Source organism: Python bivittatus, unplaced genomic scaffold, assembly GCF_059951505.1.
Source record: "Python bivittatus isolate LINGU-HERP-01145 unplaced genomic scaffold, Pbiv_v1 ctg000690_np1212, whole genome shotgun sequence".
NCBI lineage: Eukaryota > Metazoa > Chordata > Lepidosauria > Squamata > Pythonidae > Python > Python bivittatus.
Genome location: NW_028277096.1, coordinates 16,079,020 through 16,105,716, shown reverse-complemented (window position 1 = coordinate 16,105,716; position 26,697 = coordinate 16,079,020). Strand labels below are relative to the sequence as shown.

General features: G+C 44.5%; 1 protein-coding gene across 1 annotated transcript in view; it reads right to left on the bottom strand.

The window, feature by feature from the left end:
* The window catches only part of MNT (MAX network transcriptional repressor), a 65,432-nt gene that overhangs the window by 19,377 nt on the left and 19,358 nt on the right, over positions 1–26,697 (bottom strand). Inside the window, exons 2-4 of the mRNA XM_088152300.1 lie at positions 23,424–24,003; positions 21,488–21,529; positions 19,661–19,772 (exon numbers count right to left, since the gene is read on the bottom strand). Of these exons, the coding sequence (XP_088008426.1) occupies positions 19,661–19,772; positions 21,488–21,529; positions 23,424–24,003 (734 nt within the window). The remainder of the gene's footprint in view (positions 1–19,660; positions 19,773–21,487; positions 21,530–23,423; positions 24,004–26,697) is intronic.

The following is a 26,697-nucleotide window of genomic DNA, read 5'->3' as shown; positions in this document are numbered from 1 at the left end:
AACACAGCATAATCCAAAAAATTATCATCTCATTTGGCACGACATGTCCCGAAACAAGGTGGTCCAAGGAATGGCAGGCTGGAATATACAAATAGTCCTCAACTTACAACCATTTCTTTAGCAACTGTTTGAAGTTACGACAGTGCTGAAAAAAGTGACTTACGATCAATCCTCGCACTTACAACAATTGCAGCATCCCCGCAATCACGTGATCAAAATTTGGGCACTTGGCAACCAGCATGTATTTACAATGGTTGCAGTGTCCCAGGGTCACGTGATTGCTGTTTGTGACCTTCCCAGGCGGCTTCTGACAAGCAAAGTCAATGGGGGAAGCCAGATTTGCTTAACGACCGGGTGATTTGCTTAACAACTGTGGTGATTCACTTAACGATCACAGCAAAATAGGTTATAAAATCAGGTGCAACTCACTTAATGACCGCATCACTTAGTGATGGAAGTTCCAGTCCCAATTGTGGTCGTAAGTTGAGGACTATCTGTATCACTTTAGACTGGATGCGAGAAGCATCATTTTTAATACTTTCTCATATCAGTGTTCAAGTCCCCCTTCAGCCACAAAGGCTGCCTCCTTCTCTCCTAGCCCAAGGGCCAGACTGGAGTAGTGGCGAAGGTGCTGGATTAGAAACGGAGAGGTTCAACTTCAGGTTTAGCCACAGAATCTCCCTGGGTGGCTTTGGGCCAGCCTTTCTCTTTCAGCCCAACCCACCTCACAGGGTGGCTGTTATGGGGAAAAGCAGGAGGAGGAAATGAACAAAAGGCAGGATGTGGTTCTATAAATAAATAAACAAATATATAAAGACATACCCATTAGGTCCACGTGTGCGTGCGCCTTCAAGTCAGTGTTGACTCTGGGCGACTGCCTGGACAAGTCCCTGCAGTTTTCTTGGCAAGATTTCAGAAGTGGTTTGCCATTGCCTCCTCCCTAGGGCTGAGAGAGAGCGACTGGCCCAAAGTCACCCAGCTGGCTTCTCCTTCGTACAAAGAGGAAATCAACCCAAGCAGCAGGACACTGAAACCCTTCTGCTTTTTACCCGCTAAGGACAATGCCTTCTGAATCTGCCGCACACGCAGAATATTCTGTGAAACGGGTCTCGGGTATATCTGTGCATTTTCTATGACTTGCACGGAGCCTGGAAAGCTCATGACGCAGCTGGTGCCAAGTGCAACATTGCTAAGAGTTACGTTTTCCGCTTTCCTTCCTCCTCCAGCTATCGGCTATCGAAACGAACCCTGTAATGCAGAAGCCAGGGAAGAACGAAAGCTTAATTCAACACTATGGATGGGATGTACGTATATAGATTTGCATAACTGCCTTACACCTGCATAAATTATACTGGCCTTGCTTCCCAAGAGCCAAGGGTGAAAAATGGCTCCCCCATCTGCTAACCAGTGGGAATCCTGAACAGGAGCTCTTCCTTCTCATAGGCCAGTGTCGTCCAAACTTGGCCACTTTAAGATGAATGGACTTCAACTCCCAGAATTCCCCAGCCAGCATGGCTGGCTGGGGAATTCTGGGAGTTGAAGTCCACTCATCTTAAAGTGGCCAAGTTTGGACGACACTGTCATAGGCAAAACCTTCAGCCATTTCACCAGAGCATATTCATGAGGTCTAGCAACCTGCATCACGTTTTGCAAAGCTAGCCCTTCTGTCTTGGCCTCATGCAGCAGAATTTGCCAATGTGGAGAAATATAACAAGGCAGTCCTGGCTCTGGCGAGTCAAACACAGTAAGGATCTACGGCGTCTAACAGAGGTGCAGGATCCGTGTTTCATCTGCTATGTGTGTGAAAACTCCACTCGTTTCCTAGGGAACGAAAGCGAGGGTTTCCATAGCAACCAGTCGGTACGACCGGCTCGTTCGGCGGCGCCGACGGCAGAGGCTTGCTTTCTGAAATTCTCCTGCCGCCGATGTGAAAATATGGGCAGAGAAGTGGAAATCTCTGCCCAAGAGTCTCGCCATTAAAAAAAAAAAATGCAGAGGGAGGTAAATTAGGCTGCTGTGTGGAGGAGGTGGTGGTGGTGATGGTTTAAGGCAGCAGAGAAAATCCGTAAGGAATGGCAGCCTGGCTTTGCGTTGTATCCCAACGGCCCCCCCAGAAATTCCCCACCCCATGTAAAACCAACAAAACCACTGAGGCTGGATTTTCCTATGAATGTAATAAGTCTGCCACTGGGGAAAGCTCTTTCTGTTTTTAGAAATGCTTCCCATGTCCAAAACTCCCTGCAAGCAGAGAGGTAGTACTGTCAGGGAGAATTTGATTTGACTTTCCTATTCAGGCAGTACTCATTGAACAACCACTTGTTCAGCGACCAAAGTTAGGACGGCACTGAATGAGGAGACTTACGACTGGTCCTCGCAGTTGCGGCCATTGTAGCGCATGGCAACCGGCTCACAATTACGACAATCGCAGAGTCCTGCGGTCCCATGGTCGCCATTTGCAACCTTCACTGCCGGCTTCCAACAAGCAAAGTAAATGGGGAAGCCAGCAGGAGGTCGCAAATGGCAATCATGTGACATCACACTTAACGACCGCACCGGATTTGCTTAACAACAGCAACCGGAACTGCCGCAACTGCCGTCATAAGTCAGCATAGTCACGTGACATCATGCTTTATGACCGCGTCACTTAGCAAAGGAGTTGCCGGTCGCAATTATTGTCATTAAGTGAGGGCTACCTGTATTTGTGTGCATATATACATACATACATACATACATACATACATGCATAGAGAGATATATCTACAGGCATGCACATCTCTATAAACACACATTTATTCACAGGCACAAAAAATGAACCTGTTTCTTACAGGCCCTTTGGCACTGCAAACACATTCTGAGACTTTAAATGGATCAATAATTCACTCTTAACGCTAGGGACTCAAGGACATGTGGGTCATCCTTCGCTTCATCCTCACAACAAGCCTGTGAGGTAGGCTAGACGGAGAGCAGCTCCATCAGGCTGACTCCATGAGCTTCACAGCCAACCCAGGAGCTCAAAAGTGGCCTTATGGTTCAAGCCCAACGCTCTGAATACCATCAACTTCCTAAGTCTGGATCTAAATAGACCCACGGCTGAAGGATTAGTGACCCAACAAGAGATCACTTGCAGTTCAAAAGCCCCGAAGCATGAAAGTAGGTGGCACCTCTGTGCCCACTCGTCTGCAGGGTTAGTCAGGTGCCATCAACTAGGATGAATCCTGGGAACTACAAGGACAAGTCTCACCATTTTGACCTGCCTGGAGTAGCAGCTTGGAGCTCTTCCACTTTTTTTTCATCCCACTCATCTTATCCACCCTTTTCTGCTGCCCTCAACCTTGCCAACTGTCAGCCCTTTGAGGTAGGCCAGGCCAGAAAACAGACACCCTAAAGAATACTGGAACCCCACTTTAACGCTGGAGAGTAGCACCACAACGTCTTGAAAGCCTGCCAAAGTTTCTCTCCGTCCCCTATCACGCCCAAGAGAATCAAGGCAGGGTTATTTTTTCAGTTTATTTCTCACGCTTTCCCCTTTCCCAGGACTCTGGATGTTTGGCTAACCATTCTTGTACTCTCTCTACAAGGTTACCTCCATACTCCTCAACACAAGTGTAGTTTTTTTAGCCTATCACCTGCTTACATCACACGCCCAAAGTAGGTGACTTTCCACTTGTGAATCATTTATTTGGCCCAGAACTGATGGATAAATCTTGCAGTCCATGGTGTTCTTCGGAATTATAGCACTAGAAGAGAAGACACCCTCTCAAGCCCCATATCCCACGTTCAGCTGTGGAATTTCGGAGTCAAAAGAGGCCATACTTTCTTCAAATCCTCCCTTCAAATCATTAAAACAGCCACGTCTTTCACTACTTCTGAAGCTACCTTGCATATATGTGAACGCCCACTCCATGTGAAGTGGATTTCATTTCATTCATCCTCCCAGCTTCTTGGCACATGGGCACGTTGCACAAAGCAGCAACCAGAAGCGGGATTCAAAATTCAGAGAGAAGCACTTTATTTGTCCTCCCGCACTCTTCAAAGCACCTTGCTGAAAGGTTTTTCAAGGCCCTAATGGTCAACTTTCTAAATAAATTTCAGTGAGGTCCAACTGCCGATAATTTTACCTGGTTCTAAAGCCATTAAAAATAAATTTGCAGGGCATCTGATGCAGGTCACTGTTAATCATGACCTACAATTTTAAAACCTGCTGTCTATCTCACGATAGCAATCAGAATTGCGAGTCAGAAGTTCTGCTCCAGTCCATGTGTTGTGTTGACGACAGAAGTGGGATGTGAACTCAGGGCTTCAAGATCCAAGATCCAAGATCATTCAGGGATCCAAGATCAACATCCAAGACCATACTGGCTTATGCAAGTCCTGGTCATATTTATTACTCTTAATACTGGTGTTCAGTGAGATTCCCTCCCACGGCTCCGTCTGCTATGGAGGTCCATCATCTGTTTAAGATAATTTCCCAGCAGAAACTAAAAAAGAAATATCCCTGTTCATCAACCAGCTATTTAAAGAAAGCGGGTATCCTCTTTCCCTCTTACCTTAATCACTTCTCTCCTCCCCTTCCCCAAAAGGCCATCTTCAGAACAGCAAATCTTTCCACAGGACAAAAAGTTCATTAACAACTGCCAATAAGAAAGTACAATCTATGGATGTAGGAACGTTACGGCCTCTTAACAAAGAATCAGATGGGTTCTATAGAACGTCAGGAATCATTGGCTTTGTATGCTTTTAAAGAACCACCACGACTCTATTCTTCACAAGGGGGGATAGGGAAATGCCTGCAACGGGAATAAACAAGAAAAAACTTGTGCCAATGACCCACATTCTATTTGCACGCCTTCTCCCCCTCCATCTCTACAATGTTCCTTTGATTCCTTCATTTTATTCCCCAAATTTAGAAGGACCACATGCATTCTTCCTTTTCCAGATAGAAGGTGGTGAATACTTTAGGTGGTACTTCCTTCAGCTGGGAGAGGAAGAAGGGACATGCATGTTTTTTGCCCTCCCATTGTTATCTACCGATTACCCTTTGCGACTGAGATGGGTCGCAAGCACTATAAATAAAATCAAGAATAATAAGGATAGATATAAAAAGAGTGACAACCCCCCCATCAAACTGTTAAAAAGGTTTCTGATAGCCACTTTCCAAATGGGTTGATCGTAATGCCCCTCTCTCTATGCAGAGATAAACTCTACCTCCAACCTACTTGGATGTCTCACGCCATATAAGTGAAAATTGCCCGCCATGCTTGTGATGCCTCGAATGGATCAGGCCAGGTTAACAAAAGGATGCAGTCCAGCCTGGCATGTGAAGTCTGAGCGCGTGCTGATCTTGTGAAGAGTCAGTAGCCCCAGTTTTACAGGAGGCAATTTTGCTTTTTTCAGGACAGAAGGATACTTAAAGCAAAATGAGATTAACCCAGATTTCTCTGAAGTTTAAGGAAGGAAGGAAAAGGAAAACGAGAGCCAGTCTGGCCTAGTGGTAAAGGCCCCAGGCTAGAAAGCAGGAGACTATCAGTTCTAGTCATAGGCAGGAAAGCCGGCTGGGTGACTCTGGGCCAGTCCCTCTCTCTCAACCCAACCCACCTCACAGGGTTGTTGCTGTGGGGAAAACAGGATGAGGAAGCAGTATTAGGTATGTTCGCCGCCTTGAGTTACAGGTAGTCCCCGGGTTAAGAATGCCTGGTTTGAGGATAACCCATAGTTAAGAATGGAGCGTACTGCAGTGAAATTTGAGTTAAATACACAACGATTCGAGTTCAATACACAACGGTTTGAGTTCATTACACAATACTACTTATACAGCATTATACAATAATACTGTTCTGGCTTACATACAAATTGGACTTAAGAACAGACCTTGGGAACAGAACTCATTCTTAAACTGGGGACTACCTGTATTTATAAAAATAATAAAGGCAGGATAAAAAAAAAATCTAAAAAAAATGTGGTGGAGGGAAGACACATCATACCATTCAAGTTACCATAGGAGAGAAAACAACTGGCTGAAATGTTTTCCAACATTTTCTCTTGGACAAGGCAGTCTAGAAGTTTAAAAAATCCTGTTTCAGGGCCACGCTGGAAAAGTAATTGGCTTTTAAGGTTTTCAGAATCCGCTCTCAGACCCTTGAAGGCTAGAAGCTTGACTTTCTTAAAAAAAATAAAATAAATTGGGGTTCTAATCAGAACGTAAAAGCCACGCAGGCAGGCACCGAGCGCAATGTGCAATCTGTTCTTTGGAAGAAGAGAGACGGCACGGCATATTTATTGGGCACAGCACAGGGGGCGTGCTCCAAAGGCAAAAGCTTTAAGAGCTTGCAAAACATCCTGTTGTATCTTGCTAGGAAGATTTGCCCTACATCTCTGCAACTCATTCTTTCCATAGTTGGAATTCTAAAGGACAAAGTACAAAGGTCATTTGCTGGAGCCTCTGGCTTGGTCATGCTGTAGTCTGTGCCCGAGCGCTGGGAAATTAGCCAAAACTAGAGATCTGGGGAATCCAACTGACCAGCCCTGTTGCAAAGAAGGTCTGCAAATGCCAGGTTTTGGTCGTGGATACAAACATCTTCCCATACAGGTAGCGCCCAGGTTAAGAACGCCCATAGTTAAGAACGGGCCTACTGTAGCAAAATTTGCATTAAATACACAACGATTCGAGTTCAATACACAACGGTTTGAGTTCATTACACAATACTACTCATGCAGTATTATACAATAATACTGTTCCGGCTTACATATGAATTCGACTTAAAGGACAGAACTTGGGAACGGAACTCCTTCTTAATCTGGGAACTACCTGTACTTTATCCTTTTTGTTATTTACTGAGTAATAATTAATTCAGTTTGTTATTTAACTGCCTAACAAAACTTCATTCAAATGAGCTCCACCATTATCTTTCTTTTTTTTTTAATAGCGATGTTATGAAACATTATAGTCAAACAGATAAAAACTAACACAAACGACAGAAAAGAAAAGAATAAAAAGAAAAAATAGAAAGTGCAGCCAAAAAAAAGGGGGGAAAAAAGTGACACGGAAAGAAAAAGAAAGAAAGAAAAATATGCCATTGTTTTTCTTAAGACACAGAAATTAAAATGAAGTGGATCCAAATAAAAATTAACCTGGAGCAAGATATAAACAACACTTCAAATCTGAGCTATGGATTGGCAATACGCCATTTCCTTTACGAGGAGAACAAAACCCTGCCATAATAGATGGCAACTATGTAACAGTGCTATTTTTTCATTTGCCATAATAGGTAGCAAATAACCACATTCACTCTTTTTCCACTTCCTAGCATAACTACTATTACCCACCCAAGCGTCTTTGGATTCCAGTGGGCTAAAATCCAAAAAAGCAAATCAAAGCTACCGAACCGAAGACAAACTTCCAGAGTCAGAAAGGATCCAAAAAGCCCTGTCTCCTGGTTCAAACGCATTTGCAACATTTGCATAAAGCACAAAGTTTATGACAAAGGAGGCTCACGTGTGCCACCACACTGCTCTCTGTGGGCAGCTCTGGGGAGGAGGGAAGAACTACTAAACCAGGAATTTAACCAGACCCTCCAAGACGCCCAGATCTAGAAGTTCTGGTTGCTGGAAGAACTACAGAACACCAATCACGGTTCAGAGACCACAGCATTTTGTTCACGTTGGCATTAATTATTACTCAGTAAAACTCTAGGAATTTTAGCCACTGCCACTCTGAGGAGGAGCTAAGCAGAAACATCCAGACACATGTTTAGGCTGCCCAACAGCTGGAATTGTCTGGACTTTTGTCTGTAGGTAAAAGCATAAAAACAATGCATGAAACAGCTCTGAGCACAAATCAGACGCGTACGCAGTTGTCTCAACATGGCTGGAAATGAAGTTTAATCAACACTAATCCTGTTAATGTATTCTAATTGCCTTTAGAGATTATCAGGGTCTCTTTTGGGTGCAGAAACAGGCTTAAAGTGAGTCAGAACTGATTGTCGTAATCTGCTTTCGGTATGAAGGTTCTGCATCTAAGCATGTGAAACAACCACGTCCAGAAGCACACGCAGCATGATTTTCCCCCTGGCTGTTAAGCTAGGACAAGCTAGCTTCTGAGACCGAGAAGACCACCACGCGTGCTGCTCTTAAGACTTCTGCGTGAAGGCCAACCTTGGAAACGACTCAAGAGCACAGGAAGAAAAAGGTGGGTATGAAACTAAGGCAGGAACACCACGCAATTTTGCTCAAAATACAGCCTTAATTAAAATAAACTTTTGGAGGGGAAGAGCGCCCAGGCAGGAAAGAAATAAGGCCACTCTTTCTCTTAATACATTAAAAACATTCCTTAAAATGCAAAGGCTTATTTTAGAGGTCCCATATATTAGGGGGATAGAAGCAGAAAGCTGAAGCAGTTCTCTAACCATTTTTTTCTAGATTTTTTATCCTGCCTTTATTATTTTTATAAATAACTCAAGGCAGCGAACATACCTAATACTCCTTCCTCCTCCTGTTTTCCCCACAACAACAACCCTGTGAGGTGGGTTGGACTGAGAGAGAGGGACTGGCCCAAAGTCACCCAGCCAGCTTTCATGCCTGAGGCGAGACTAGAACTCCCCGTCTCCTGCTTTCTAGCCTGGGGCCTTCCCTACTAGACCAAACTGGCTCTTGCTAAAAAAAGATAAAACAACTTAAAAAAAATGAAGAGGGCAGAAAGATACAGGGTAGAAAGAGCAGCCAGCTGAACCCAGCGTAATTTACAGGCTTCTGAATTCTGCCTTTGTCATCAGAAAGATTCCACTGCCTGGCATAATTAGGCAGAAATAACAACAATTCATTACAGCTACTCCAAACAAAAAGGAAATAAAGATTCTCTTCCATGGGGCTTAACTTGCTCCCAACTCAGGGCACCCAGATCCTTGGGCACAAGCAGAAAAACTCTGTGGCGGCTGGGCTGGCACCAGGGGCATTTAAAAAAGAGGAGAAAAAGAAGTTTGTCTTTTCTGGGAGCTGAATGGGCTTTTTACTTAGTTCTCGCCTTGGGATTTCCAATCCCCTGCTGCCAAGGAAGAGAGAGAGTCGTGCCCTCTGGCGAAAAAGAAAAAGAAGAGAGGGATTCAAGCACCCGACAGGGCAAAGCCCTGAGCCACGGAGGGTTCTGCTAGCTGCAAATCCTTTGCACGGTATCCGCCCATGGAAGGGGAGGGTGGCACCTCCCCTCCTTCCAGGCCTCCCCAGCTCGTTCCAGCTCACATTCCTGTCTGGGCAGGCAGCCCTGGTGACGTCAGACGGCTGGAGCCAGCCATGTGCTCTCTCTCCATGTGGATGTGCTGGCGAGCGCAGAGTGCTGGGCGGGGAGGAGAGGAGGAGGGAGGAAGCAGGGAAGAGAGGCCAAGGGAGGCCATGGGGCCGACCTTCGGCCGGCTGCAACAGGGGGTGGGAAGTTAGTTCTTGGCTGGCTGCCGCATTAGCAGCATAGCTGCAGCAGGCTGGAGCACCAGGCGCACAGCACCTACGAAATCACGCACCTGGGGATGCCGCATGTGTTTGCAAGGGCTCCCCAATCGTAATCGTGGAAAAAAGAGAAGACTGGGGAGGTGGGCGGGCTCAAAGAAGGGAGGGTCTTCCCGCTTTACCATCTGGAACAAAATTGGGTCTCACAGAAGAGGTTTTCCATTGGGGGTGGGAAAGCCTTTTGCTCCACAGATCGGACAAGATGCAGTCAGCCACCTTTACGGATGATGCACCCATATGAAGGACAGCTGAACCCATCTCAAGAAGATTGGGTCATGGACCCAAACAGGGCCCACAGGACATATCTGACTGAAAAGCCATCGGAAGCTGGGAGAATGGGAGGAGGCAATGGAGAAGTTTCCATCGATACCGTCCAACGGCTTCTCTCTGGCTTTTTTCTCTCACGTGCACACAAGCTGATCGACACATCTCCCTCGTTCAAACTTTGCACAAAACTCCTGTGGCAGCTGTGACTTTTTTTTTCCAGGGAGGAACAAGGGCAGATACCATTAAAAGTTCTGGAATCTTCAAACTTAAAAAGAGAGTAATTACTTTCAAGGTCAGCAGGATGGGGGAGAAACCGGCCACAATTTCTTGTGAATACTGCAAAACCTGTCCGTAGTTCTGCTCTTCAAGACAGACTTCCTTTCAACTAACACTGCTCAGTGACAATGCAGTGGATTTTGCTGACAAACCCATCTTGCAGCAAACCTGCGCACACACGTAAACACCCAAGGACTTCTGACAGGCATACCGGGGCTTGTTCAGACAGCATGTTGTGGTCAGGAAACTGCCCAATGAAAGCGTTCCCCCAATAAAAGTAAACACACACAAAACATCATTGGGCATGTAGAAAATGGGACTGTCAGGGGATCAGGTTATGGCAACATGCTGGATTTCTAGAGGCAGGGACAACTGCTCTAATGGAAAAACACTGAAAGTCACATTCACATTCCCCCTGCAATCTACAAAAAGAGAAGGCAGAAACGCTTTTAGCACCTGTCTAGGTAAAACCTGTGGCCCTCCCCAAACCACAATTCTCAGCAACCTCTAGAAATCTAGTCAGGCATATGTGTATTCCTCGCTTAACTCCCCGAAAGGCCAGTTGCTTTTCCAAAGGAAGTTTCTTCTGCAAAATCTGAGCAGAAGGTATCATTTATGGTAGCACCAAGCCCACTGACAATTCAGCCCTAAATTAGATTTATTTGCCCAAGCATTTCCATAGTATGGTTAGTTTACTTTGCTCTGCTGTTTTTATTTATTTATTTTTTATTTAACCCTCTTTTGCGCACCCTGATAGCCTTAAGCTGAAAGAAGGGTAATAAATACTTTTAATGGGTAACTAGGAAAGAGGATTGTGACCGCAACAGCATTCTGCCAACACTCTACCATGCACCCCACGGGGGTCCTTTTGGACCAGACAAAAAAATCATCCAGTCCAATATGCATTTTCCGATAGCGGGCAGTCAAATGCTGTCAGACAACTCACAAACAGCTTTCTCAATCTTTTCTGTCAGTGTACAAACATGCACGCCAGCACAATTTTCAAAGCACTGCCAGAAACAATGGTTATATCCACTGATCACATTACCCCAGTATTTCTCAACCTTGGCAGCTTTAAGATGTGTGGACGTCAACTCCCAGAATTCCCCAGCCAGTCATGCTGGCTGGGGAATTCTGGGAGTTGACGTCCACACATCTTAAAGCTGCCAAGGTTGAAAAACACTGCACTGCGCCATGGTGTGCTTTAACCACGCTTTATTGAATGAGTCAGGTACAAGCTAGAGCCTATGTTGCAGTTAAAAAGTCATCATGGCTTGTTTAGTCAATTTCTGGTTTGTTTCCCTCTCTCCTTTCTGTTCTTGCCCTGTGTTTTGTGGATTAGGTAGAAACCTGGGTAGAGAATAAGCCAGGAAATTACAAACCAACTACAATCCTCCATTTCTAGATACCATGCAAAGCCACAGTTGCCATCAATAAGTCGAAAGCATGGTTTGCTATGGTTTACTGCTTTAAAACAAACCATGGCTTACTCAAAAATGCCATTTGTACACACACTTAGCCAAAAACAAACAATATGTTTCAATGTTGGGTCAGAATTTTATCCAGAATTGGAATCCAAAGACATATCAAAAAGAACTGATTCATCCTTTGTAACTTGCACTTCGCTCCCTCGGTTCTGAGTCGCTTAAATTTTCATCCCTTTGTTCCACTTTCACTAGCTGCAGGGCGGGGAAAGGTGGGGTAGGAAATTGGAATTTGCACTCTGTTCCATCAAGCTTTAACAGTACATTTCTGTATTCAGTGCATCTTATTTTTAATATAATTAACTGCTGCAAACAGGGAGGGGAGACATATGGAGTAGAGACAGGTTAACCCAGTGTTGTCCAAACCTGGCCACTTTAAGATGAGTGGACTTCAACTCCCAGGATTCCTCAGCCAGCATGTTGAAGTCCACTCATCTTAAAGTGGCCAGGTTTGGACAACACTGGGTTAAACCTTTTCTTCAGCATTCTAACCCTCTGCCCCAAATCAGGAAGTCCATAAAATTCATATATATTCATATATCCCTGAATATGAAGCCATCATACATGCAATCAGCTGAGTAACTGTTTGCACACCATGCTTAGCATTAAGTGGTTGCACATGTAGCTATTGCATTTGTTCAACGTGTTAAACTGGTTGAGCATTAATCTCAGCAAGGGCTTTTTATGAGTTTGTGATCCGGTAGATTGCAAAAACCCGCCTGCTTACTTTACGGTTCAACATACTGTATGAACAGTGAAAATTGGTTGATTCAGGCACTAGGCCAGGCATACCGTGTGAATACAACCACGGTACACATCCGGATCCCTTTACAAGTTTACACCCTCTCCAGATACAGTGGAACCTCGAATTACGAATTTAATCCGTTCTGTGACTCTGGTTGCAACTAGAATTGGTCGCAACACGAGGCAAATTTTCCCATAAGGTTCAATGTAATTACCGCTAATCCGTTCCGGCGTCAGGGGCGGAAAAACGGCCGCGGACCACGTGGAACGGGCGGAGTAATGGCCGTGGACCACGTGGCACGGGCAGAAAAATGGCCGCGGATCCGGTTCGTAAGTCGAGGCGAGTTCGCAAGTCGAGGTAAATTTTTGGGGCTGGAGCTGGTCATATCTTGAAAAATTCGTAAAGAGGGTCGTTCGTAACTAGAGGTACCACTGTACATCACACGATCAGAAATGCCAAACCTCTTCCTTTTATTCTTTTAACCTCCCTGGAAGGTTTTGCCCTTTCTCTAAGCTCCAATGGGCATGTCATTTCAAACACCAGCAAACGGGACGGGAAGAAAGACAGATTCTTAGTTGGGAAGAATAAAATTCCAACTTCAAATCTAGGGGCTCTTCCCTAATGGGGATCAATCAAAACGGCACAAAAAGGTTTGCAATGCTTGAGTTCTGCAAAGCTGTTCATCGGGCAAGGTGCTACCATTTCTGCCACCGCCCCAAAAACATATAAAAATAGGGAACCGTAAGAAGCCAAAAACTTCTACCTTATTTTTGGACTCTGTCTCTTCCTTGTCCCAGTTTTCAGCTGTTATTATTTGTTTTGTGATTTTTAGTTGGCATTGTTTATTTTGTTTTGGTATTTTTGTTCTTCGGTGTGCTGCACACCACTCAGAGTCCCACTGTTGGAGTTAGGGAGCCATACAAACTTTATTATATTATTAATATAATATAAACCTATATGAAATATAATATTTAAAAAACCAATATAAAATAACATTAACGTAATATATTAATTATAATATACTTATAATATTATAATTAATATATTACATTATTATTAGAGCTATAAGATAAGAATACATTATTAACATATTAATAAACCTTATTAAAACAATTAATAAGCAAAAATAAGTAACAACTTGCCTCATGCAGGATGCTAGAGAACATGACCAACTGCATATTCTTTTGCAACCCTTTGTGATTTCATTCTGAGGTTTTATTCTTGGCTGCTGTTCCTTTGGATTATATTGTTTGGTTTATTTAGACTGTTGCTGGATGTTATATTGTGTTCACTGCCCAGAGTTGCTCTGGCAAAGAGAGGCAGCTGTACAAACTGAAATAAATAATAAATGTTTTGTTCAGTCCTAATAAAGGCATTGCCCAGGTAGCAGCCGGATTTAGCTGACCTGTTGGCTGATCTCAACAAGCTAAAGAGGGTCAGAATTGGCTAATACCGTAGGTACCCGCGGATAAGCTCATTCGCGGATAAGCCGATCCTTGAATTTTTAACCAAAATGTCATGAAAAATGGGCCACCCGCAGATAAGCCGACCCACATTTTTCATGGTATTTTGGTTAAAAATTCAAGGGTCAGCTTATCTGTGGATGGGCTTATCCGTGGGCGCATACGGGATACACGGGAACTTTTAAAAAGTATTACTGTATATCCTTGTGGATAAGCTGAACCTAATTTTGAAGCTGTGTTTTGGCACCTAAAATTCTCAGCTTATCCACGAGTATATACAGTACTTAGAAATGACACCACCGGGAAATCTCAGGGCTATAAGCTACACTGGGAAGGCACGTATGGATGTGTATGAGAGGCAGAGAGAAATGGAGGAAAACAATGGCAAAATACTTCCACCGCTCTTAAGAAAACTAGCCAGGCGCAGCTGTGTATTCAACCTCAACTCAGAGGCAACTTAACCATTAAAAAAAAAAAAAAAAAAAATCACCCAGATACAGATTTGGGTTTTTTTCCCCATGGGCCAACCTAGCGGTTTGCTTTTTATTTTAGTTGGCTAGAAAGGTTTTACTGCATTCCAAAGGAGTTGGAGAAAGAAAGAAACAGATTCTATAATTTGTCATCAATCAACAAGTGAGCCGGTTTTCTATTAAGAACGGGGCAACCAATCGTCAGTGTTTTCATAGCTTTAAAGTCTAGGATCGTCCTTTCGGGGCCAATTTCAGAGCAGTGTTTCTCAGCGCTGGCCACTTTAAGATGTGTGGACTTCAACTCCCAGGATTCCCCAGCCAGCGTAACAGGCTATCCCCTTCCACAGTTTCGATGGAAATCAAAGCTTGTACAGTTGCCCTTGGGAATCTTTTTAAAAAAACCATGGCGCTGCCAGTTCATGACACGTTGTTCCTGCCTTGCCCCCGCCCCTGTCCAGCAAGGAAAGGATCAAAGTAGCACCTCTTCATTATCGATTTTTTAAAAATGCAAATGTGGACTTGCTTCCTTCATTGAGGATTGAAGAATCTGCCTTATACCAAATGGAAACCAGGAAGATGCCCCTGGGCGTCAACCTAAACACACATGATATTTGCAAAAAAGGGGGCACAGTTGCCATCTTGACTTTTTCGACCATCATAACCCTGCTGACACTCCTGCTTTTCTGCCTGCTGTTGGCACAATGATGAATGCCAACAGTGGGCCACAAAACCACGGCTTCTCTAGCAACTCCCCCTCTTTTTAAACTTTTCCATCCTCTTGCCGCACCTCAGGGAGTGATAAAAGGGCACCGAAAAGGGGGACAGGTCTCATTTAACTGTGTTTGCAGCACCTCCAATCCAGACCAAGCTGCGGGATGTGTATATTCAATTAGGATATTTATTTTGATTAATTGATAAACATGAGTTACATCTGCTGAGCATTTGAGGATACAGGTAGTCCTCAACTTACGACCATTTATTTAACAACTGAAATCACAATGGCACTAAAAAAAGTGTCTTACACCTGGTCCTCGCACTTATGACAGTTGCAGCATCCCTGCAGTCACATGATCAAAATTTGGGCACTTGGCAACCGGCATGAATTTACAACAGTTGCAACATGCCAGGGCCACATGATTGTCATTTGCAACCTTCCCAGGGAGCTCCGACAAGCAAAGTCAATGGGGGAAGCCGGATTTGCTTAACGGCCGCAGCAAAAAGGTCATAAAATCAGGCATGACTCACTTAATGACCACATCACTTAGCAATGGAGGTTCTGGTCCCAATTATGGTCATAAGTTGAAGACCACCTGTACAGTTTACAGTGGGATAAAAATCAAATATATTTTATATATATATATACAGCTTTTTGAAAAAACAGTGGGAAAGGCAGCCTCCCTTTGCAATAGCCAGGCTTCCTGCTTATCTGCTGCCAGCTCACAGAGGCGAGGGCTTATCCTGGAAAAACAGCATCCTGAGTCAACTATATTGTGCAAACACAAACATCTTGTGGCAGAGAGTTCCACAAGTTAGTTGAGATTGCATGAAAGCACCCTGCCCTACTCATTTGCTAGTCTTGAATCTCTGGTCTCTATATTCACATTCCTTTTAGACTGCTCTTTGCAGAGACTGACGCTAAATAAAGAGACACCATTCTATCAAAGGTCTTCGATTTCCTCCACAGCAAAGCACATACTTTCAGCAACAAACAGAGTAAAGCTTTGGCCAGTGTCACTATGAGAAAAATATTTGTGTGCTTTTCCAAGGAGTATCTTCACGCCAACTTCTGACATGTGTAAGCTATGGGAATCATATGCAAGCTGTCAGCAAATCAATATGTAAGGTCATTTGGCACAAGTTGGGTTTTCTACTGAATCTATCCCAACGATTCATTTCTCCTTCCACCACAAATGCCACGCTTGCTCCCTGAATTCTCCCCCCTTGCACCCCAGTGAGACCACAGAAAGGATCTCTTACGCTCCCACAAGCAGTTAAAAAACAACCTTTAGAAGCTCTGCCATCGGTTCCCAAACAAAGCCCAATCCTCCAATGGGGCTGTACATCAGCCCATCCAATTATGCAAGAGCTGCTCAGTTCAGCCAAATAATGTCAACCCACAGAAGACGGGTATGACCCGTTGGCATGAAAGAGAACACGTGTGCCTGGTTACAGCTGCACCAGATTCACAGCTGCATTCAGACGCTGCACCGACGCCAGCTCAAGAAACTTAACCATTTGTCTGAATGGAACAAACCACAGCTCCTGATCCATGGTCAAGAGCCACAGCTGCCAGTCTACAGCCCTTGGTTTGGTTCACAGATTTGCCACTTGGTGGCTTCCAGATGTATCACAGGATCATAGGGTTGGAAAGGACCTTGGAGGTCTTCTGGTCCAACCCCATGCCTAGGGTAGGAATCCTTGGACCATTCCAGTGAAATGGCTTGAAAACCTCCAGTAATGGAGCACCCGTGACTTCAGGAAGCAGGCTGTTCCGTTGCTTAATAGCTCTCACAGTCAGGAAGTTCCTCCTCCTTTTGAGTTTGGATCTTCCTCTGAAAAGCTTCCACCCATTGATTCTCTTTCACCCATCTTACCCTTGGAGTAATGAACCCACACCCTCTGCTCTGTGATCCCTTCACATATTGGAAGATTGCTATCATGTGTCCCCTCAACCTCTTCTTTAGGCTAAACATACCCCAATCCCTCAACTGCTCTTCATAAGGTCTGGCCTTGAAGACCCTCCCCATCTTTGTTGCTTTTCTCTGCACTCTTCTTCGGTGTCCTTTCTTTATTGTGGTGACCAGAACTGGACAGTATTTCAGGTGCAGTCTGACCAGTACAATATAAAGTGGTACTAACCCTTCCTGTGATCTTGACCCTATGCCTCTGTTGACACAGCCCAAACTGCACTGGCTGTTTTGACAGCTGTGGCACATTGCTGGCTCGTGCTTAATCTGCGGTCTACCAAGTGATCTCCAGTGATGGAGCGTTTTGTTATTGCTCCTTGTTGTAAACCCTCCAGAGCCTCCATCATTTGGGGCATTTATTTATTGTCAAATAATGAATAGTTACTGCAATTCTTTTTCTCCATCTGGGAGTTGCTGAACCATCAGGACAAGCTCTCGTTTACAGCATAATTATTGTATGTTTCAGAAACCATGGTTTGAGATCTCAACTATGATTAGTTGGCAGCATCATTTGAAGTCTAGTTAGTGCTATGGGAAAGGGATTGGAAATGGATGCAGGCCTGCCATATCAGTGGACTAGTCCATCTGCTTGTGTATCTCGTTATTTCCATCTTTATATGGAAATAAAGCAGTACTTTCAGAGTAACTTATTCCTGATAAAGCTCACCCAGGATCATGGCCACAAACAAACCAAGATCACTGCCATGGTTTCAAAACACAGGGGAAAAGTGCCATTTTATCTAATCTCCTATTTCTTGCAACTGACTAAATGAATCTAGAATAATAGAAGGATGGAAAGGCAACAAACTGCCACTGTACACAGAGGTTTCATTTAGCCAGCATGGCTGATACTGATTTATTACTATTATTTTATTAAGTTTTTATGGCTGCCCACTCCAAAAGACTCTGGGCAGCTTACAGTACCCAAATATACAATTAAAAACAATTTTTAAAAAATGAAACACAGCAGCCCAGACTAAAAACAACTACAGACAGTCCTCAACTTACAACCATTCATTTAGTGACCATTCAAAATTACAACAGCACTGAAAAAAGTGACTTACGACTGGCCCTCACACTTACGATGGTTGCCATGTTCCCGCAGTCACATGATTGTGATTCAAGCACTTGGCAACTGTCATGAATTTAGGATGGTTGCAGCATCCCGGGGTCACATGATCTCCATTTGTAACCTTCCCAGCTAGCTTCCGACAAGCAAAGTCAATGGGGAAGCCAGCAGGGAAAGTCACAAGTTGCAGTTACGTGATGTCTCGCTTAATGACTGGAGCGATTCACTTAATGACTGTGTCAAAAAAAGGTCATAAAAGCAGGTGTGAACATGTGTTTCACTTAATGACCACACTGCTTAACGATGGATTTTCTGGTCCCTATTGTGGTCGTAAGTTGAGGACTATTTGTATACCAATAGAAACATGACAGGGCCCCACAGGCACACTACCTGCAGCCCTGGAAACAGAGATGGGTCTTAAGGGCATTCTGGAACCCCAGGAGATTGGGCACCATAAGTATCTCTGGAGGGATGCTGTTTCAGAGGGCAGGGGTAGCAACAGAAAAGGTGCACTTCCTCAGTCCCACATGATGACGTTTAATTGAAGGGACATGGAGTGCACCAATTCTGCCCAAACATACTGGGCAAACAGAAATAATTGGATGTAGATGGTCCTCCAAATAACCAGGCCCTACGCCATGAACAGCTTTATCGGTAACAACCAGCACCTTGAATTGCACCTGCAGGCCAACTGGCAGCCAACGCAGCTTGCGAAGCAGCAGTGACCCATGGGCATAACGAGAAGTGCCCATTACTGCTTGTGCTGCTGCATTTTGAATCAGCTGTAGCTTCTGGATAGTCCTCAAGGCCAGCCCCATGGAGAGTGCATTGCAGTAGTACAGTCATGAGGTGACCAGAGTGTGAGTGACCATGTGAAGGGCCTCCCAGGTTAAGGAAAGGGTGCAACTGGCACTTAAGATGTACCTGGGCAAAGGGCCCCATGGCCACAGTTGCCAGTAGCTGCAAGTCCAGGAAGACCCCTCCCCAAGTTGCTCACCAGTTTCAAATGGGGCAGTCTAACCCCATCCAAGGCCAACAGAGGAAACGTCCCATATCCACGGGGTCCAAACAGCCATAGTCACCCAGTCTTATCACAACTGGTAGCCACCAACCTGCCTCTTCCTCCAGAAATTTATCTCTCAAAGCCATGCAGCTAAGGATCACCATCACCAGTGAAGTGGGGCAGAAAATGTTCAATGCTTAATTCTTAAAATTTCCAATGCTTAATTTTTGTCAATGTCACTTATCGCGCACTTCTTCCTATGCACATTAACCTAAAGTGCACAGGACTTTTTTCCTGTTCACAACGTTCTAAGAAACCCACATCACCAGTTAACCCACTTTGATTTAATTAGTTAATATATAACATGACAAGAAACCCTTTGTCTCCATGTCCTGAATCTCCCATCTATCAGGAAGCAGAAAAACAATCAGAAAATCCCTCCTAGAAGACAATGATATTATTTTCAATTATCCTTTGCTACACATACTGTTTCAAGACTTTTAAAAAAGGAGGTGGGGTCAAAACTTGGCTGGCTTTCCCCAATCCACTCAACTTCAGCTCCCATCATTCCGAGTCAAGGGGATTCTGGGAACTGAGGTTCAACACATCCGACTGGGCTAGACCAACACCTGGTACTCATAATGTTACTCCTCGCATCTCAGAACAGAGCCAAAAAGCCAATCAATCTATGTTGTAGGCCCTACCTGGATATATCTCAAGGCACTCCTTAGGACACTGAGGTTTGAGGTTTTCTTGTCGTCAACGTTGGGGATATTCCTCTTCAGAGTCTCAAAACATTCTTTCAAGTGGGCACGTCTATAGAAACAAAGCCCCAAATTTAGTCAGCCTGCAAAACAAACTTGATCTTGACTTTGATCAAGATGATGGGCCAATTGACAGGAACTGAGCAAACCACTGGGCGTTAAAGTAGGATCAACCACACAGCCCCTCAATTCCCCTAAGGCAGTGTTTCTCAACCTTAAGATGGGTGGACTTCAACTCCCAGAATTCCCCAGCCAGTCATGCTGGCTGGGGAATTCTGGGAGTTGAAGTCCACCCATCTTAAGAGCTGCCAAGGTTGAGAAACACTGCCCTAAGGTGATTTTGGTGAACTCCTGAAATTATTAAAAAAAAACAATAGTGAATAGTATTTTTAAAAAAAATTGCCCCAAATTTCACAAGATTTCAGGTGAAAACAGTGAACTTGCATGAGATTTGGGCATCCTCGCCCAGAACCGAGAAACTCATGGGATTTTGATTGCGGGTGACTTTTTTTTTTAAACAATGTTGTTTGCAGGAGGCACTTGGACAACGGGGCTAGATGATCCTTAAGGTGACTAAATCCAGACCTAATGATTTAGGTTGCAATGCTCAGCTAATTTACCCAACAGTTTCATTCAGAGGCTTCCCACGCAGCCAGCGGAGGTATGGTAGCACAACAAATAAATAAAGTCCATTAGATTCCCCCTCCACACACACACACCTGTACACTTGACCTTTTGCACTGTATTACAAGAGCACAAAGTCAACAGAGGCTCCAGATAACCAGCATCTCTTCCACACCCTAACCCAAAAAGGACGCAAAGCATTTCGTGGCATAGGCAACCTTTAGGCACTTACTCAGGTCAGCTGACCTCATCTTGAAAGTTACTCAGTTGAGGTTCTTAAAATATTAGGCAGAAGGTTCAGTCATGCGGGGATGTTTCTTCCTACTTTGCGAAGGGGAGTGCAGGGGCAGAGTGGAGAAAGAAAAAGTGTGGCCATCTTAGGCTGGGGGCAAAATACAGGCTTGGGGGCAGACACGTTGCAGTTGTGTGTTGCAACTGATAAACTCAGCAAATCAAACGAAGATACAAAATGAGAAGGTATTAAAATTGAGCAAAAAATTGAGAAGAAAAAGAACTGGCCAGCACTGTTGCTGTCAAATACAGGAATTCTAACAGAATATATGTTGCTCAGGGTTAAACTGTAGGGTTCTTAGTGTTCTCTGAAGTTGGTTGTTTTTCTGCAGACATTTCATGACCCAACTAGGTAACATCATCAGTGTAACCATCAGGAATCATGCTCGGAAATGGCTTCACACGTCAGTTTGGCCTAAAACCTGCTTGATAGAACTACCAACGGAGATCAGGCCAAACCAAAATGCGAAAAAAATCATTTGAAGGGGGCTTCTAATTTATGGTTTGCTTTCAGCATGACTCAATACAGCATCCACGTAGACAAAACCACTTACAGCTACTGCTTTGCACATATCTGGGGAGAGGTGTGAGGTAAAGACACAGACAAGCAGTTTCATACGGTTTGTCTACTGAGCACTGAGAAATGCAAACTACAGTTAGTGCAAATCATGGTTTGGCATGGTGCCTCAATTGAACAGTTTCTTTTTGAGGGACATTCACTGAGTATTACCAATATTCCCAGGAACCTTTGCATCCCTGGAATAATTGCTGGAAAACAACTTGTTGGAAAAGCCAAACTGTCTCCAGTCTATGTGCAAAAATTATTGTTTTGGAATTTAAAAAGATACATACCTGTTCTTCTCCAATTTATTATGGACTTCTCGGGTGCCAACCCTAAAATCCAGGAAGGGAGAGAGAGAGGGGAAAAAAAGAAACAGAAAAAGCAAGGTCACTGCCAAGCATCCAAGTTGTAAAGTTAGGAACGTTTCTGGAAGAGAACGCATCTCTGTTTTTGCATTCTGCAAACTGTTGTTAAAAGTACTGGAAAGGAAGTATTTGATCCCACAAGAGGGGAGGGCTGTGTGGGTATTCCCTGTTGAGTTTTCTTGGAGCGGTTCAGAACGATTCTAGAATCTAACGGCTCATCAAGCCGAACACACCCAGTCCCACATCACAGGCACGCAAGATGTGCATGGCGCACCGACTGCCACATTCTTGTTACCCTGGTAACAAATGCATCTGTTGTTTGCTGGCAACCTGCTGAGGGAAATGCACAGCCCTTGCGGCTTCCATATCTGACAAGGAAAATCCAGGACACTAGAAATATGTCATTCTGATCATAGGCTGCGAGATTATTTTAGGGACGACAGAGAATCCATCAGGCAATGGGAATTCTGGAAGGAATCAGATGTCTGGATTAGACTTGGCATAAACCATCACTTCAGCTTATTTTCTGGTAACTCTGTGGGTATCGCGTGTGCATTCTCATGCGCGCATCGCTGGCTCTTCTCCAAATTGGTGACTTCCACATGGGCTGGGACTTCAGGTCCCAGAATCCCCCTGCCAATTATGACAAAAGGCAGGGGGGATTCTGGGAGCTCCAGTCCCAGCATACTTTAAAGGGCGCCAGATTAGAGAAGGCTGGTTTTTCTAGTTCAGAAGTTTGCTTCCCACAACGGCCAGTAAGAAAATGGCAGAAGATCACCAAACCCAAATTATCATTCCTGTAGAACTTCAGCCACTGGGATGCCTCCGAATGTGGAAAATCCATCGGGACCACTTTGTTACATGTAAGTGTCTGGTCCATGGCTATCTCGATTTAAAAGACTGGGCAGCCACTTGTCTAGAACGGAATGAGGATTCCCGCACGAGGCAGGGGGGACTGGACTCCAAGACCCCTCCCAATCTTAGGATTCTATGATAAAAGATCCTAATGAATTAAGCATGGGAAAACCTTCATCCTGGAGAATTTATCCCACTCTAACCTGGGATAAACCAGCTTCGTACTACCCCCCCAAACCTTTCTGCTTTCAATGCACGCAACTCCCTTTGCCAAATCACTTCAAGACCCAGCTGGGGTCTTAGCACATGGGTGAACGTAGCCCACTGAGCTCATTTATTATGCAAACCCAGGAGATGGATTAACTCCTTTAGGTTAAGGATGCTGTGTGAATGCAGCCACCTGGTCTACTGGCAAACTGGTCAGGAGCACTGCTCATCACGATGATGGCCGCAATGATGATGATGATGGTAATCTTCCTCTCTCTCCCACATTCTCACCCTTCCTTTCCATTCAACCCTTAACTTAACCAAAGTGAAAGCTAGTTTCATAAGCAGGGCTACAAAATTAGCAGTTTGCAGTTCTAACCCAGCCTGCTAGGAGCTGCTGGAAGAAAGACAGTGCCCCTCCCCTGCTTCTGAGGGCCTGGACTAGGGATGTCTGCCTATGGCAACTGGGCACAAGGCTGGGTACTTTTTAAAAACTCACTGGAGCTAAGGGAAGACACCTTGTCCTCTCCCTGAATTCTGACCTCTACTGAGACATTTTCCTCTTTCTTCAGAAGAAAGGATCCCCAGTTATCCAGAGACCTGCCTCAGTTCAGGACGTCCCAGGTTCAATCCTGTGCATCTTCTGTTTCCAGCCGGTGCCAAGAGAGGACTTTTTTCGCCTGCACACTGCCAGGGCAACTGTCAGCCAGAGCCAGCAGTACTAGTGTCAAGGACCGGACCCCTTTCAGCTCTGCCATACTGAACACCCCCCCAGCTGCTCCCGGGCCCGTCCACTCACCCGCCAGGTCTCTTCTTCTGCTCGCTGGGCTTGGCATCTTCCGACGGGTTCACCTTGACATTGAGTGGCGGAGTCACGTGATGCGGGAGGAGCGGCTGATGTGCTGGCGGCTGGGGCTTGATTGGTGGCTGGGCCATGTGGTGCTGAGAGATGGCCAAGACAGGGGTGGCGTAGTGGGACAGCTGGCTGGGGCTGGCCGAAGGGGGCGTGGGGGCCTTGATGTCTGGGAGAAGGGGGACCGAAGTCTTCTGGATCACGGGGGCCATCAGCGGGGGCTCCTTGCTGAGAGCTAGAGTGTTGACCAGGGGTGAGTGCCGCTGGATGAGCGGGGGAGACAAGGTGCTCTGGGGGGCTGGCTGAGGGGGGCTGGTGACCACTGGGATGGGGATGACAGAAATGGGAGCCGCCAGAGAGGGGGGAAGAGGAGGGGGAGGGGCTGGAGTGGGCGGAGACAAAGGCCCCGCCTGGAGATCATTGCGGGATTCCTCCGGCTGGGCGGCATGGTTAATCCTTTGCACGCTGGCCTTCTTCTGCTCCTGTTCACGCTCCTGGCAGAGTTTTTCATGTTTTTCGTTCTCCTCTGGGAGACAGAGAGAGAGAGAGAAAACCCCCCACCCCATCTTTAATAAGAAACGTGCACAGTTCTACCATCTATCTATTGCAGAAACACCCTGAGAGAAATTTCAAGAATCCACCACTTGCGGCTTGTTACTAACATGTGCTAGACTTCTTAGTGAGGTGATACAAACAGGAATGAAAAAGGGATTGGGGAAGACCGGGCGCTGGCCCGAACAGCTCCCATCTCAATTGGGAAAGAATTGTGCAACAGCAGTGCAAGAAAAGAAAAAGGATGGATCTGACCCCCAAAAAGAGTAAACTGCAAAACTTTACCTCTCAAAGGGAACCTTCTTAATTAGCATTATCTTGTTAATCCCATCTTTACATCCACATACAAAAAGATGCTAGTCCCCATGACTGAAGTTTGTTTTCTTCTCCTTAATGGCTTTTCTGATGCTCCCATTCTAATCAACCCCAGTTGATGCTATCAGCCCTTCTGTCGCTCTTAACTAATAACTAACTTTTTAATATATTCTGAAATATTACTTCAATATCCTTTCTGATAGCTCTCAGTAGTCAGTGGTATATAGAATCTAATAAATAATAATTACTGTGGAGTTCCTGGTGCTCTCTGAGCTTGGTTGTTTGCTTGCAGACGTTTCATGACCCAACTAGGTAACATCATCAGTGTGCACTCACTCATCATCAACATCAACAACAACAATGGCACCAATGATGTTACTTAGTTGGGTCGTGAAATGTCTGCAAGCAAACAACCAAGCTCAGAGACCACCAAAGACTCCACAGTTCAACCCTGAGTTATAGATATTCTCTTCTATTGGAATAATTACTATTGTTCCCCCTGCTCTTCACCAAGTTGCTTCCCATTATCTCCTCCACAAAACTTCCTGATCTACACCTTGTAAAAACTTACAGTCCTTCTCTTCTGTTCCCTCCACATCTAAAGCTTCCTTCCCATCTTTTTGGTTTAATGCTTTCTGGGTGGAGAGTTTTTTTCCCTTATGGTCCAAGGCTCTTTCCTTGCAGAAGATCAAAGTTCAGGAAGACCTGGGAAAGATTCCTCCCTGAAATCCTGGGAGAATTTAAGTCAATGTCAGCCCAGAGGCAGGTAATTCTGGTGTTCTCCCACTGTTGCTGGACTCCATCCCCCATCAACCCCAGTCGACATGAGGCCATCTAATCCAACCCCATGCTCAGTGAAGAAATCCCCACACAAGCACCCCCAAGTCTTTGCCTGAACACAGCCAGTGATGGGGAGGCCAAAACCTCTCGGGGATCACTGGTTCTGCTGTCAAATTATTCAAATTGTTCTCATTGTTAGGAAGATTTTTCTAACATTCAACTGGAATTTGCCTTCTATAGTTATTCCGTCCTGCATTCTAAGAACAAGGGCATGGCTTTCTTCCATGGGAGACCCTTTCAGATATTTGAAGAGCGCTACTGTACAGTCTGTGAAGGCCACCATGACAATCACAATTAGTGGTTAAAGCAACTGTCTTCCAACCTGGTGCTTCTCAGAAGTGATGGACTGTAACACCCATCATCCTCAGCCAACCAAGTAGCAATCATGCTGGCTGAGTGTGAGAGCAGTGGTCATCTAAAATAACTCATAAGCATCAGGTTAAGGAAAAAACAGATTAAAATACAACTCTAGATAATTTTGTAGTGCAGTTTGCAACTAAAAAGAGTATATGAAAATAGGTATGTCAGACAAAACGTGAATTTTTCTATAGATGCTGATCTAGATACTGATCTAGAAATGGGACTGACTGAATGAAAACTATCCATACAGAAGTAAAATTAACCAGATCTGAATCCTGGCAAGTCACTCTCCTTCAACATCATCTTCATCATCATCTTCACCATCATCACTGTTACAATTTTGCAATGCAAAAATAGGAAGAAAAAAGCTAGAACAAAAAGAATCCATACCGATTTAAAAAGAAAAAAAAATCCGAAGAGGTTATTTTTTAAAAAAAAAGAATTTATACATGAATATATATATGTCCTCTTGAGGGAAAAATATTTTAAATGTCTAGATTCATTATTTCTACTAAAAAACAACACCTTTACAGATGATTAACATTTATTAACTTGGCTGATAAATGCTGACCAAATTTGAATTTATCCTTGACTCAAAGATATTTTTCCCCAAAATTCTGTTATTGGGTTAATTTTGGGCAAGGTAATTTCCCAGATTTTTAAGCACCAAAGAGCCAACACAACATATATTTTACCTTGCCAATGCTCAGCAGTTAACAATAAAACCTAGAACTGATTTCTTGTGCTGGATCAATTCATATGCATTAGGAAACAGAGCCAGTGCACCAATCTCAGGATTAATCAGTGCTTTTCCTCATTTCACCAAAAACGTTTGACCAAAACATGACTAACTGGGTTTCACCAATGATGATATGCGCCAATCCATTTCCAATATAACCCTGACTGATATCAAAAAAGAATCCGAAAGAGTTCTATACACCAAACATCATTGCATTAGTTTGATAAAGCAGATTTAACAGGAACGTGATGCCAAAAAATCCTAACAAGATTCATCTAAAGCCTAAAGATTTTTAAGACTTTCAAGAAACCTGACCTGCTTACTTATAAAAACTTTGTATCACACCGATGGAGGAAGCTATGTTCTTTGCTTCCAACTGCACAAGGAAAATTCATAACACATTAGGTTTTAATC